The sequence below is a fragment of the Rhododendron vialii genome, chromosome 13a, assembly GCF_030253575.1.
Source record: "Rhododendron vialii isolate Sample 1 chromosome 13a, ASM3025357v1".
Taxonomy (NCBI): Eukaryota; Viridiplantae; Streptophyta; class Magnoliopsida; order Ericales; family Ericaceae; genus Rhododendron; species Rhododendron vialii.
In genome coordinates this window covers 18,472,428-18,486,486 of record NC_080569.1, presented here as the reverse complement: position 1 = coordinate 18,486,486, position 14,059 = coordinate 18,472,428, and the positions used below count along the sequence as shown (strand labels likewise).

The 14,059-nt window shown below is 38.8% G+C and overlaps 2 protein-coding genes across 2 annotated transcripts; both read left to right on the top strand.

Moving 5' to 3' along the window:
- The first annotated feature begins 370 nt into the window (after window positions 1-370).
- LOC131314202 (uncharacterized) lies at window positions 371-1,191 on the top strand. The gene is made up of 2 exons (XM_058342708.1): window positions 371-498; window positions 610-1,191. Exons 1-2 carry the CDS (start codon window positions 400-402, stop codon window positions 1,132-1,134), a joined length of 624 nt encoding a protein of 207 aa, XP_058198691.1. The 5' UTR covers window positions 371-399; the 3' UTR covers window positions 1,135-1,191.
- Window positions 1,192-2,225: 1,034 nt separating this feature from the next.
- LOC131313947 (uncharacterized) lies at window positions 2,226-3,128 on the top strand. The gene is made up of 5 exons (XM_058342442.1): window positions 2,226-2,368; window positions 2,463-2,556; window positions 2,692-2,799; window positions 2,899-3,001; window positions 3,043-3,128. The coding sequence occupies exons 1-5, from the start codon at window positions 2,340-2,342 to the stop codon at window positions 3,126-3,128; spliced, it is 420 nt and encodes a 139-aa protein (XP_058198425.1). The 5' UTR covers window positions 2,226-2,339.
- Window positions 3,129-14,059: the final 10,931 nt, after the last annotated feature.

The window sequence follows — 14,059 nt, the reverse complement described above, 5'->3', positions numbered from 1 at the left end:
GAAGGATGACAACAGGAAAGAAGCGACTGCGAGTTGAAAAAGCAACAAAGGCAGGAGTTGAAGGGTCAAAGGCAGCAGAGGGACGTACCCACACCAATCCTTATTTGCTTTTCTTGTACGTATTTTACAACGAATATAGTTACTTTGTTAATGTGTTTACTTCCATTTGTATTTGGTTGTGTTGTAATGCATTTTTAAAAATTTCCAACTACAGTAAAGGTTATCTTAAAGAAGCCAAAGCTGCCAATAAGAGTCCAAGGTTTATAATTGGACAGGTTAGAGTTAATGCGGTTGTAGTTTGTATGGTTATTTGGTAAACTGTAGTGCATGTTTGTATGAACACAAAATTTTGTCTCCACTATCCAGCATACCAAACTAGCTGCGGAAATATGGAAGCAGATGTCTGATGCGGAAAGAGCGCCATTTGTGGACAAGACCAATGAAAGAAAAGCCCGCATTAAAAAGCAAATTCCGAAGGAAAAAAAGAAAAATGCTTCGGTATGGTTTTAGTTATTGTTGTCGTTTTTGGTATAGTTAATCGTTATGTTAACATATCATGTGTGTAACAATGATGGGTTGTATTAAATCGTAAACCCTTTGTACGTGTAGCCGGTATTTCGCAGTCGGTGCTCGCCGTTGAAGTTGGTGAAAGTAAATGAGGCATTGACCAAAGCCCAACAAGATGCTGTTCAAAGAGTGGGTTTTGGTTCAATGCTTCAATTGAAGTGTACAATGTTGAACCGTGATTTTATAAGTCGGTTAGTTAAGCATTTCAACCCTGTCACCAAGAGCTTGGAGTTTGGGAGGGTCAAGGTTTATACAATCACGCCTGATGATGTTCGAAGGGCGCTAGGGCTATTTTGTGGAACGATACCAGTTCCGACGGACACTCAAGACCCCCACTTTGAACACATTACGAAGATGTTTGGGAAAAACAATAAACCGTTGAAGAGAGGAGTCACATTTGCGATGATGCAACAAGTATTCAATAAAAAGAAAGTTGATGTGAAGTTCCAAACGTCGTACGTGCTGTTTGTGCTTTCTTGTTTCTTGTGTCCAACCACGAAGGATGTGGCCGCCACAAAATTTTACCCGGCAGTGCACAATATATTGCAAACTCCTACATATGCATGAGCAGAATTTGTGCTTGATTGGTTGGTGAATGAAATTGCGAAGTACAAGAAGAGATGTGGCAAGGTTGGTGGTGGTAAGAAGGATTCTGTTGGCGTTGCTGGTTGTGTGTTACTTCTAATGGTAAGTACATCAACATGTTAAACTTTCGTCAATTGTTTGCTATAAATTTCGTTTGTAATCTATTCTGACTCGTAATATTTTTTTGTTGCAGCTGATATATTTTGACAAATAGCTAATGGGTATGAAGGTTGGGAGTGAAGGTGAACCCCTTATTCAGTCGTGGACGACAAAGTTAATAAAAGAACGTATTGCAAAGGATGAGACGTTGGAGTTGGTTGATCCAATTTCTGAGCAATTCCCTAAGGCTTCTTATCGGCATCCGGTGAGGAAACTTCACTTCGTTGCCGATATACAATTGTACCTCTTATGTCATTTATATTTATAACATTACTCCTTAACCTTATGTGCAGTGCACAATTGCTGCGTATCATGATTTGAAGAAAAATTTCCTCAACCAAATGCAACATCTTGATGCCCTGGAAAGCGCATTGATGGGTGATGTTCCCAAAACATGCGCACCAAGTCTGTCAAAGAGGAAGCCATCCACGAAGAGAAAGAATCGAAATGAAGATGATGTTGAGATGGGTGATGTACATATGGACGTGGAGGATTTTCCTTCAACTTCCACTGTCAATCCGAAGAAGGTTAGGCATGGGGTAGACGTGGAGGACATGGATGGCAGCCGCATGAGTGGCCTTTTATTTGCCCGGGAAATGCCATTGTACTCTCCGGAGGCTTTCCAAGTGGATGTTGTACAACATGCGCAACATGTGGAGCTACAAGAAGAAACTGTGGTGGAAAACGAAGGTGAAAAACAAAGTGCACAAGAAGAAGACGAGGAGGAGGACGAGGACGAGGACGAGGACGAGGAGGAAGAAGAAGAAGACGATGATGATGATGAAGGACAAAGAGATGGAGAAGGAGATGAAGAGGTTGAAAAAGAACAAGAAGTCGCATTGACTTCGCCATTGAACAAAGGGCCATGTACACGTGTTCAGAAAAGTAAGTCCGTAACCCGACCATCTACGAAACGGGGTACGAGGACTTTCAAACCAAGTAAAGCGACAAGAACGCCGTACGTGGCTCCACCGGAGGTTAAACTATCAAAGCTTACAAAATAAGAAAGTCAAGCGTGGGCGTATGTGATGCAACCACCAAACAAAACAGGAGAAGAGTATGACTACTAAATCCTACATTCTAAAACTACTCTCCTGTGCTTTTCAATTTCGTCATAACTACGCGATAATTAAATAAGTTAGTACTTGCAGGGACTATGTTGTGAAAATGGACGGCGGGAAGATCCATTTATCGCATGATATGTTACACGAAGTATTCAAACCAAGGGGTCATATGTCCACTATGGTAAGTTATAGTACATTGCACAAATTTATCTACAATTGCATTAATTAATAAGTGCAAGTGTTCCTTATATATTCAGTCTTCATTACTTCACTTAAATTCATGTCCCATTTTGTGTTTCTTGGAATGGTTTTTCAGGTGATGACAACGATGACCGAATGGTTGATGAAACAAGAAAAGGCAAAGGCCCCAATCAAAGACGGGGTCCCTCGTCCGACACGACACATGTTCTCAAGTTCATTTGTGGTAATTTAGAATATGTGTAATTTCACATTCCTTACTCATTCGGCTACATTTTTATATTGGTGGTAATTCATATTTTTGTTCCATTCGTTCCTGTTGTAGAACAATTTGTTGAATTTCGATAAAGTACAAGATCAGAAGGTCATTGAAGATCCAGTGGATGCAAACATGTTGGGATACGATGTGGCAATGTGCAATCTGGCAAGTTTTACAGTCTACATTTGTCAAACTATCATTCTGATGTAGTTGTCCTCCATGCTTGGGTCCCGATAATACTTATTTGCAAATCCTTGTGGGTTTATGCAACTGTTTCTACCGGTGTTGCTGAATGATATTAAACATTGGTATTGTGTTGTTGTCAACTTGGTGGATAAGCGGATTGAAGTTCTTGACTCAATGGTATTACAAACTACCGATAAGAAGGTAGCTAATGTTACAGTGGTAAGCACAGGCCAGTCATGTTTGTTGAATGTTAATTTCCTTTTCGCATGGTCATTTTTGTGTCAAGCTTCGCATGTGTATTGTACCTGTTTTGTTTGAGTGAGTAGGTAAGGATGTTGTTCAACGTATTGAGTCGGACTCGGTCAAGCCAACAACTGCATACCCCATGGAATGACTGGCATGTCCATGAACCAGAAGTCCCACAGCAATCGAACACGTGAGTGGTTACTTATACAAAGCTACTCTAATGCCGACATAATGCATGCATGTTTATGAACTGCATTTGTGTGGATGCAGGCACGATTGTGGATTTTATACTTTAAAGTTCATGGAGCACTGGACGGGGGGCCGGATGAATACACGGAAACTTGAGGTAAGAAACGTTTGCCCAAATACTTGCTTCACCTTACCTATGCATATAACGTTACAAGCACCAGAAACTTATACATGTGGTTGCATTATAAGATCATGTGGGAGCTGATGCTATTGATGTGCGCAAGAGGCTGCTAGTACGGTTGCTGTTAAGCCCGCACAACCAGTTGCGAGATGTGGTTCTTAAAAAATTAGTGAAATGAACTGAAATTGAATGGTTTTGGGAGATGTTGTTTAGACAACATCGCTGAAGTGATGAAGATGCATTACCATTGAAATTTTACAACTAATGCACGGTATTCCAAATTTTTGCGGTTGTCAATTTATTATATTTGCCGACCAAATGAAGACTTCAAAAATATATGCAGAATATGTTTTTTGGGCTTCAATTTTGGAAAAAGGGATTTTAGTGGTGTATCATATGTATGTACTGCTCTTACATACTTCGAACAGGTTAGTGCTGTTTTATATTATGTCAAATGGTGAATCTTGCTGCTGTTTATTAAGCTGGGAGCTGTTATGTTATGGTAGATGGTACCAGCTGTTTTTTCAAAATGTTTTCCTACGGTGCACCTCACGGTTGCTGGAGAATGTTTTCACTAGTATTGTGCTCCTGTTTGTGTGCAAGATACACTATTTGAAAAGTACCACATACATAGTTGCTGCTACTGCATATGGTGCTGCTATGATCGTACATCCCGAATTTGTTATGGGTGATTCGGTACCCCTAATAGGGCAATGATGAAACAATTACAATGTAAATGAAGGTAGTGCCTTGACGGGGTAACTTTTGTTGCAGCCATGAGTACCCTCATGTTTTCCTAATACTTTTCTGAGCCCAGTGGACATCATGACAAACTGCACAGGGCTACTGCAGTTTTCAACATGGTTTTCTGTTTAGCTTTACTGCAGTTTGATTTACCATGCTATTTTGTGCTGTTACCAAGCTATTATGGAAATGCATAACCAATTTGGTGGCTACGATGTGTTACAAGCTCAGCCACGTGTTTGTGGTTTTGGCTATGATGATATTTGATCTGAGCCTAAGTTGCTTTCAAACTGCATTTAACTGTTTTTGGACTGCTGTTTGTGTGTGTGTGTGTGTGTGTGTTGTGTTGTTGTTTTGGGACTGTTGTTGTATTGGGACTGATTTTTATTCTGGTACTAGTACTTTCAACTTTTTTTGGCAATGATGACAACATTTTGATATGTACATTCAAGACTTAGGCAGGGCAACCGTAGACCGTCAATTGGCAACTAATGTTGCCGCCTTAGTGCCTTTGAACATTTCAATTTTTTCTGAGCCAAAAACATATTTTTTCTTGCTTCGTATATGGCATTGGCATATAGTGTTGGTTATGGTGAAATGCAGGTGTGTGGGTGTGTGTTTGGAATATGCAGTTCAGAAAATTACAAACTGCAGACAACAATATGAAAATCTTGACATTGGTGTTGAAGCATGACCGTCTGTTTCTGCTTTTTTTGAGTTCAGCATGCTGTCATGACTGTGTGTGTTTGGCATTGGCATATATTGTTGGCTATGATGATATATTATCTGAGCCGGAGGGACTATAAGACAGGTTTATGGGTTTACCATGCAATTTTCAACAGCTTTATGGGTGTGTTGTTGCTATCTTGTGCTGTTTTTAGTGTAGTTTTTTTTGTTCAACAGGTGTTTGAAAAGTTTGCAGTAGCTGTGTGTATGTTCATGACCATGTGTATTTGTGGAAGATTCAAGGTTTTAATGCAATTTTGGTTCTAAACTGTGTCCAATATTCTGCTTGCAGCACCAATGAAGCTATTTTCCATATTTGGTGGCTATGATGATAAATTTTTGGAAGATACATTCACGACTTAGGCGGGGCAACATTAGAAGGTCAAATTGGCAACTAATGTTGCAGCCTACTAGTCTTTCAAAAAGTGGTCTTAAATTTACAGAATATCTGAGCCAAATGTTGATAAGTGTTCGACACGTATCCAAGCACGCCAAGAAGAGTTAGTTAGAAGAAGCAAAGGACGACCAAGAAGAAGAGGAAGAAGCATTGTAATTTTTTCTTAGCCTTCGTACGTTGACGTTGTATTTTGTTGGTACATTCCGTAGTGATTGTACCATTTGACAAGCAGCACATAGGTAGTTGCTGCTACTGCATAGCTGGTGCTGGTTAGGCTATTGTTGTTTACCATGCAATATTCTGCATTTACACTTAAGGTTAGGCTAGTGGCTAAAGCTATTGTTGTTCGCTTCAGTAGCCTTCAATGCTATGCTCTGGTTGAAATGGTATGGAACCAATTGGTATCCTCTTTTTTGGTATCCTCCATTGTAATCCTAAACTTGGTAGACGCATAAAACTAATAGCAGGTGTAATTGTGGTTTGGCCAATCCAAGAGGTGTTTGTGTTTGTTTGTGTTATACAGGCAAGTGCATTTGCAGGTTTTTTTGGTGGAACTGCCTGCTGTGTGTGAAGTATGTTTTTGGTTAACAAATTCAAGGTTTGCAGGCAGTTTTGGTTCCTAACTGTATCCAAGATTGTATCCGATAACATTGTAAATGTCCCTTGTAAAGTGCGTTATGTATAATGTGTATCTGACGTTAAGTAATGATGAGACATTGGATCTCCGGTAACATTATATACTTGTGTATCGGTCCATACGGTCTGATAGACAAGATATATATAATTGTATCATCGATATCGTTACATTTCTCGATTGATACTGCAATCAAATTCGAAGAGCCAACGTCAATTTTTGGATTATGTTATAAAATTTAATTTTCAATCTTTCTTGTATGAATTGAAGTTAAATTTTGAAGGTATTACAAAATGTCAAGATTTACCCACATTGTATCCGTCTCCCACTAAATCACGAACAAGGGTTCTGTCCAGTTTCATTTATAAAGGTATTGAATAATTTCTCCACCCACAAGGCTCAGCCGCCTCAAACCCAATTTGAACCAGTTAGATGGATATGATGACAGCAAATTAGAAGCCAAAAAAAATGAAACCCCCCCCCCCCCCCCCCCCCCAAAAAAAAAAAAAAAAACACAAAAAACAACTGCCGACCTTTTCAGTCAAATGTTATGACATTAATTAATTATATATAGTTTGGCAGTGAAAGTACCAAAATGTACTGTGGAGTTCAGAACCTCAACTACCATTCTCCGAGGAAGTTAGAGCAAGTATCAATTACTGAAAGAGTACATTTTATTTTCAACAAGACTAGAACTTAGAATCATAAAGAGCATTTGTTTTTGGAAAAGGGCCCACCTAAGAAGCCCAGCGAATCTTGTCAGCAATCTACGACCAATATATGTTGACATACATTACCGATATATCTTGACAATATCCAAGTAACTAATTATATACAGTTTGGCAGTGAAAGTACGAAATGTACTGTGGAGTTCAACAGCTCAACTACCATTCTCCGAGGTAATAAGACCAAGTAAATATTACTCAAAGAGTACATTGTTTTTCACATAAACTACAGCATAGAATCATAGAGAGCACTTCTGTGTTTACATAACTCAATGCACAGTCTGGAATATTATGTGTCATCCACCCCCTATTTCACCTGCCCTTGTGATGAAAGGGGCACAGCTAAGAAACCCCATCGAACCTTGTCATAAATTTACCCTACCAATATATCTTGACTAACATTGATTTGCAAGTATTCATATACAGCTTAACTACCATTGTCCGAGGTAGTAAGAGCAAGCAAATACTGTGACAAGACAATACGCGGCAGTCGTTCGCAAGTGGAGCGACACTCATAACTTTCCCAGCCACCGATCGACTTCCAAATTGTTCCTTTCTACCGCTGGATGCGTAATCAGATTGTTAAACCCACCCCATCTAACGCAATGGCAGTTTGCTCCGAACGGAGGGAATCAATAAGAATATAAACAGCACTATCGTGACAGATAGACAATGTCCTATAATAATGTAGATGGCCACTTTAGTGGTTTTTTGTAAGACCGCCCATACATAAGAAGAACAGGAGAACAACACACCTTTGTAAAGGAAGACAATTTATGAACTTTGTCTTCTGGTCGCATATTTGTGGGTTTGTGAACAATTCAAATGAACTACATATTCTTAGAGGTTTTTTTGTGATGACACTGAAGTGGGGGAACTTTCTGACTATGTTAACATGAGGTACAACTTGGTGGTATTTATATGCCATAAGGATGGGAATTTAGTAGTCCGCATCTACCTTACTTTCTCCCAGGTCATCATACATAAATGAAAACCATATATATAATTTCTTGATTAGGAGCATATGTTGTGTTGACTTTAAGAAATGTGGAAAGTTAAGTGTGCGAACTTTCATTCCACCTCAACCAACTTTTTCAGAAATTCCAAAACAACGAACTTAATAATTTAAGACAATTATATGAAAAAACATCTGAAAACACCATATAATTAATGCAGTTTAATGCAGGAGGAGGAAATTTGTTTCATACAAAATTGATTTCATCTGACTTAAAATGGCCCAAATAATTTACAACCTTAAGATGGGCATAATCTCAATCACATAGTTCCGTCAATCAAAATTGCGTAAATACAACATCTATTAACTAACATAAGACAACAAAAAGGGGGGGGTCCCATCCCTACGAAAACATAACACCACAGACGTCCTTGATTGCTGTTTGACACTGCTGTAAATGCCAACATGGGTAGCCTTCATCAAAGCTGTGGGGATTTCTTGTTTCTGCGTCATGACAAATCAACATAATAATGTAGATAGCCACTTTAAGTCACCCTGGTTTGCAAGCATAACACCACAGAATTGAAGATGCTTGACAATGCCAGAACGGCCGCCATGACCAGTCTTCATCAAGATGCTGGGGATCGAGACGACAAGTCAACATAATAATGTAAATAGCCACTTTAGTGGTTTTTTACCAACACTGCCCATACCATACCCAAGCAGATAGGTTTACGCATCCAATGAACCTATCATTAATTTTATGGAAAAAGCAACTGCTTAGGAAAGCTCGTGACATATTGTCATTGAAAAGAAATGGACTTGTTGGTTTTCGAACTTATATCGAACTCGGCGTTCGAAATTATGAGATATGCTCGAAATGGGTGTGAGAAGGACCTAATAAGGTAGATAGCCACTTTAGTTATTTCTTACCAACACTGCCCATACCCAATAAGAATAACCCAACAACAAATGTATATAACCATAGATTGTGAAGGAAGAGCATTTTAGAAGGTTGGATTGTATTGTTTGTTTATGGGTTTTTGAACCAAAACGGACTGCATTTTGTTCACGCGCAGCAAGTAGAATTTTTTTAAGACAAACAATTTGGGAAAGTTAAGTTTGGATTGTAGTCAAAGATGAGGTATGAACAAAGTTGGGATGAGAATTGAGGCAAAAAGAAGACGAAGTCAGTATGTTGAGATTAGATAACTATGTAGTTAATGATTGTGGGTTTATGACTAGGAAGTTGGGATGGGAATTGAGGGGAGAAAGAAGATGAAGATGCAAATTGGTTCCCTATCTCATATTTATTTATACACATAATTTTCTACTATAAATTTAACAGTGAAAGTACTACCATTACTATGGAGTTCAGTTCAACAACCATTCTCCGAGGTAACAGGAGCAAGTAAAAATTTCCCAGCGAGTACATGTTTTTTTCACAGCGAATATAATTTATAATCACACGGAGCACTTTTTAATTTACGTAACTGTTGAGTATGGAATATTAAGTGGCCTATTAAGTGTGAGGCATTCCCTATTCCAGCTGCCCTATGAAAGGGGGCCCAGCACGGGAAATGTTTAGGACAGTGAATCTTGACATTAATGGACCCTACCAATAATTCTTGACTAACATTATGACATTATTTGGACATAGTTCCACAGTGAAAGGACTACCATTACTATGGACTTCAGCAGCTCAGCTACCATTCTCCGAGGTAACAAGAGCAAGTAAGTCTTTCTCAGAGAGTACATATTTTGTTCACATGGAATATAATTTATAATCACACGGAGCACCTTTTAATTTTCGTAACTGTTGAGTATGGAATATTAAGTGTGAGGCATTCCCTATTCCAGCTGCCCTATGAAAGGGGGCCCAGCACGGGAAATGTTTAGGACAGTGAATCTTGACATTAATGGACCCTACCAATAATTCTTGACTAACATTATGACATTATTTGGACATAGTTCCACAGTGAAAGGACTACCATTACTATGGACTTCAGCAGCTCAGCTACCATTCTCCGAGGTAACAGGACCAAGTAAGTTTTCTCAGAGAGTACATGTTTTGTTCACATGGAATATAATTTATAATCATACGGAGCACTTTTTAATTTACGTAACTATTGATTATGGAATATTAAGTGTGAGGCATTCCCTATTCCATCTGCCCTATGAAATGGGGCCCAGCACGGGAAATGTTTAGGGCAGTGAAACTTGTCATTAATGAACCCTACCAATAATTCTTGACTAACATTATGACATTATTTGGACATAGTTCAGATAAGTTTAACAATAAATCTTTCCTTCCAAGGTCATATATTGGCCAAATAAATGTACCATCGATACCATTACGTTTCTAGATTGATACCAAATGAAAATCTTGAAGCTAACAATGTACTTTTTTGGATCATTGTATCGCTCTCCCACTATGGAGTTCAGAACCTCAACTACCATTCTTAGAGGTATTAAGAGCAAGTAAAAATTACTAAAAGAGTACATTTGTTTTTCACAAAGACTATAAGTTATAATCATAAAGAGCACTTGTTTCTTTATATAACTCTGTCTGGAGTATGGAATATTATGCCTGACCCACCCCCTATTCCACCAGTTTTGGTTGAAAGGGGCCCACCAAAGAAGCCCAACGAATCTTGTATAAAAAATATACCACCGATATAACTTGACAAACCTTATGCAACTATTTATATACAGTTTGGCAGTGAAAATACCAAATGTACTGTGGTGTTCAACACCTCAACTACCATTCTCCGAGTTAGTAAGAGCAAGTACATATTACTCGAAGTGTATTTTTTTTTTCCCAAAGACTACAGCGTTGAATGACAAAGAGCAATTAGTTACGTATTATGGAATATTAGGTGTGACCCATCCCCTTTTCCAGATGGCCTTACAAAACATGCCCCAAGAAATGTTGTCATAAATGAACTCTAACAATAACTCTTGACCAACATTTTGACTAATATGATGACATTTTTAATATAAGTAATTTGGCAGTGAAAGTACCAAAAGTAGTATGGAGTTCAACACCTCAACTACCATGGTCCGACTTAGTAAGAACATTGAAATATTAGTAATAGAGTACATCAAAGACATTACAAACAGATCATGCACAGCAGCCCCCGTGGCAAAGAAAAAGGGCCCCAATCACACACACACACACACACACTCTCTCTCTCTCTCTCTACCCCCTCCTGTTTTTTCGGAAAAAAATTCATTCTTGCTCCACAATCACCCACCGCGAACAACTGCCGACCACCCGAGATCAAGTGACAACACCGCCGCTCTCTCCACCGACAACCCCCAAAACGGCCACATCTGAATCGTACGACCACTCTGACCACTAATGCCGCCACCGACAACCATTACTTATATGTCCCTGAATTCCATCTCTCATCTCTCTATCTCCACTCTCTCGGCCACATCTGTATGTGTGGGTAGCATTATTGTATAATTAATGCAATTTAATGCAGTATATGTACATTTGTTGCATAATACAAAATTGATTTTGATTTCATCTGCCTTAAAATGGCCCCACTAATTTATAAACTTAAGATGGACATAATCTCGATCACATAGTTCCATCAATCAAACATGCATACATACAACTTCCATTAACGAACATAAGACAACGAAAAGGGTGTCCCTACGGAAACGTAACACCACAAAAGTCCTTGTTGTTTGACACTGCTGTAAATGCCAACATGGGCAGTCTTCATCAAGTCTGTGGGAATTGTCCTGACCATGACAAGTCAACATAATAATGTAGATAGTCACTTTAGGTCACCCGGGTTTGCAAGCATAACACCATAGAAGTGAAGCTGCTTGACAATGCAGAGAAGGCCGCTATGACCAGTCTTCATCAAGATGCCGGGGATCGCGAGGAAAAGTCAATATAATACTGTAAATAGCCACTTTAGTGGTTTTTTACCAACATCGCCCATACCATACCCAAGTAGAATTTGGATTGTATTGCTTGTTTCTCGGTTTGTGAATCGAAACGGACTACATCTTGTATTACCACTTTTGTGGTTTTGTTGCTTCTTTGGATTGTAGTTCATGTTTGGGGGGATATAACTATGTGACCTGAGGTATACAGATAGTTGGGATGGGAATTGAGGGGAGCCATCAAACATTGTATGAGGCAAAAAGAAGATGAAGTGAGTATTCTTATAAGACAACACCCAAATAATGAAGATGCAAATCAGTTCCTTATCTCATATTTATACACATCATTTACCATAAATTAAACAGTGAAAGTACTAACATTAATATGGAGTTCAGCACCTCAACTACCATTATCTCATTCTCCCAGGTAACAAGAGCACGTAAATATTACTCAAAGAGTACATTTTTTTTGGACAAAGACTACAACATATAATCACTAAGAGCACTTTGTAATTTACATCACTGGTGAGCATGGAATATTAAGTGTGAGGAATTCCCTATTCCAGCTGCCCTACGAAAGGGGGCCCACCTAAGAAGTCCAACAAATCTTGCCATGAATGGACGGACCCTACCAATAATCCACCATATGCGTCTATCGATCGTTCCACAACTTTCACGTTTGTTGTGAGAACTGTCATAGTTCTTCATTGAAGTAAACGATGCAGTTCATCATCTACAAGGGCTCAATTATATTGTTCAGCCTGTACGAAAAAGCGGTTAAGGATATAACATGATATATAAAAATATAGTTATTTACAATATCTCAAATAAGGGAATTAACTAGAAAATTTTGAGGAAAAATAAAATAAAAACGAAAACCCAATGCACAAGGCTCCCGCCATTGCGGTGTTTGGAGGTTAGTGCTTGTTTGAGAAACCTCAGCGGAGGTCAGTGAAATTTACCCATAGTTTCACAGTAAAAGTAGTAAATGTACTATGGAGTTCAGTACCTCCACCTACCATTCTCCGAGGTAGTAAGAGCAAGTAAAGATTAGTCATGGAGTATACTTTTATTTCACAAAGAGTACAATTTATTATCATAAAGAGCACTTATGTGTTTATATAAATGTGGACTATGGAATATTAAGTGTGAGCCATCCCCTATTCCACCTGCCCTTTTAAAATGGGCCCAGCTAAGAATTCCAGAGAATCTTGTCATAAGTACCCTACCAATAACTCCCATACAAGATTGGTTTCTACGTAAGGTAGATATGTAGACATTTGGGATATGTGAGAGGGTATGTTGGTAATGGTATTTGTGAATGTTTGTGTAATTATTATTATTATATTTTTGTGCAGGCACATTGAAAGAAGTTGGTTCGAACAAAACCATGGACAAGTCGGACTCAAAATGGAAGGGCAAAGGCATGGGAGAATGTAGTTTGGGATCAGAAAGGGTACGTGATCGGAAGATTCCCGGACCAGCTGGTGTTGTTCAAGAAGCGTTACATCGCAGAAGGGAAGGGGAGGGTGTGTTGGTAATGACTACACAAGAAGCAGTTCATAGAGCCCTTACAGTAGAGAGTGAGGACACTGATTTCATAGACAACCCAGCGTGGATACATATTGTAAAGGCAGTATACCTTCAGTTCCCTAAATACACAGATTTGGCTACTGTGAATAAATTTCCTTCATTTGGACGTGTCGACCTCGTAAGTTCAACTACCTATATTCAATAAATATCATGGTCATTTATCGCTTGACCTAACTACGTGGTTAATACTTAGGTGGGCACATTGGTGAAATCATGCGGCCATACACAGTCAGGAAGGCCAGTATCCACCATAAGGCATATGTAGAAGGAGAATTTGCAAGGAAGATAAAGACGGGTGTTTGCCTCGTTCTAAGAAACATTGTTTTGTTCTGACCTCATAAAACTGCATGTCTGAATATAACAAGTGCAAACCTTGAATGCGTTATTGAGAAGTGAACACAATTGCAGGATGTGTTTTATTTGCGATTTAGTCTTCAGTTTATTTCTACGTAATCGTGCTTGGTAGTTTAACTTGATGTCATGTATCCACTCATATATGAATTGTTTATTTGGTTGGGTTTGTTCGATATTAGTTATTAATGCAAATTTACTTTTTTATGTCGCATTGGTCTTCACTTCATGACCATAATTTTGTCAGCATGCCAACATAATCAATCACTTCCAACATATTTATGATCTCGGTGAATAAACAAAATTTCTCACAACACAATTTCATGTTTGAAACAAAAATGTAAGCTGGAGAGTGTTGCTCTGCATAACGGAAGATGTTAGGGAGTGTATCAGC

What these genes read in the sequence shown, in the direction of transcription:
- LOC131314202 (XM_058342708.1), top strand. Translation starts at nt 400, where the DNA reads ATGTCTGATGCGGAAAGAGCGCCATTTGTGGACAAGACCAATGAAAGA. An exon ending in AAAAAAAGAAAAATGCTTCG is followed by an intron (nt 499 to 609) that starts GTATGGTTTTAG and finishes TTGTACGTGTAG; the next exon opens with CCGGTATTTCGCAGTCGGTG.
- LOC131313947 (XM_058342442.1), top strand. Translation starts at nt 2,340, where the DNA reads ATGCAACCACCAAACAAAACAGGAGAAGA. An exon ending in CCAAACAAAACAGGAGAAGA is followed by an intron (nt 2,369 to 2,462) that starts GTATGACTACTA and finishes TAGTACTTGCAG; the next exon opens with GGACTATGTTGTGAAAATGG. An exon ending in TGTTCTCAAGTTCATTTGTG is followed by an intron (nt 2,800 to 2,898) that starts GTAATTTAGAAT and finishes TTCCTGTTGTAG; the next exon opens with AACAATTTGTTGAATTTCGA.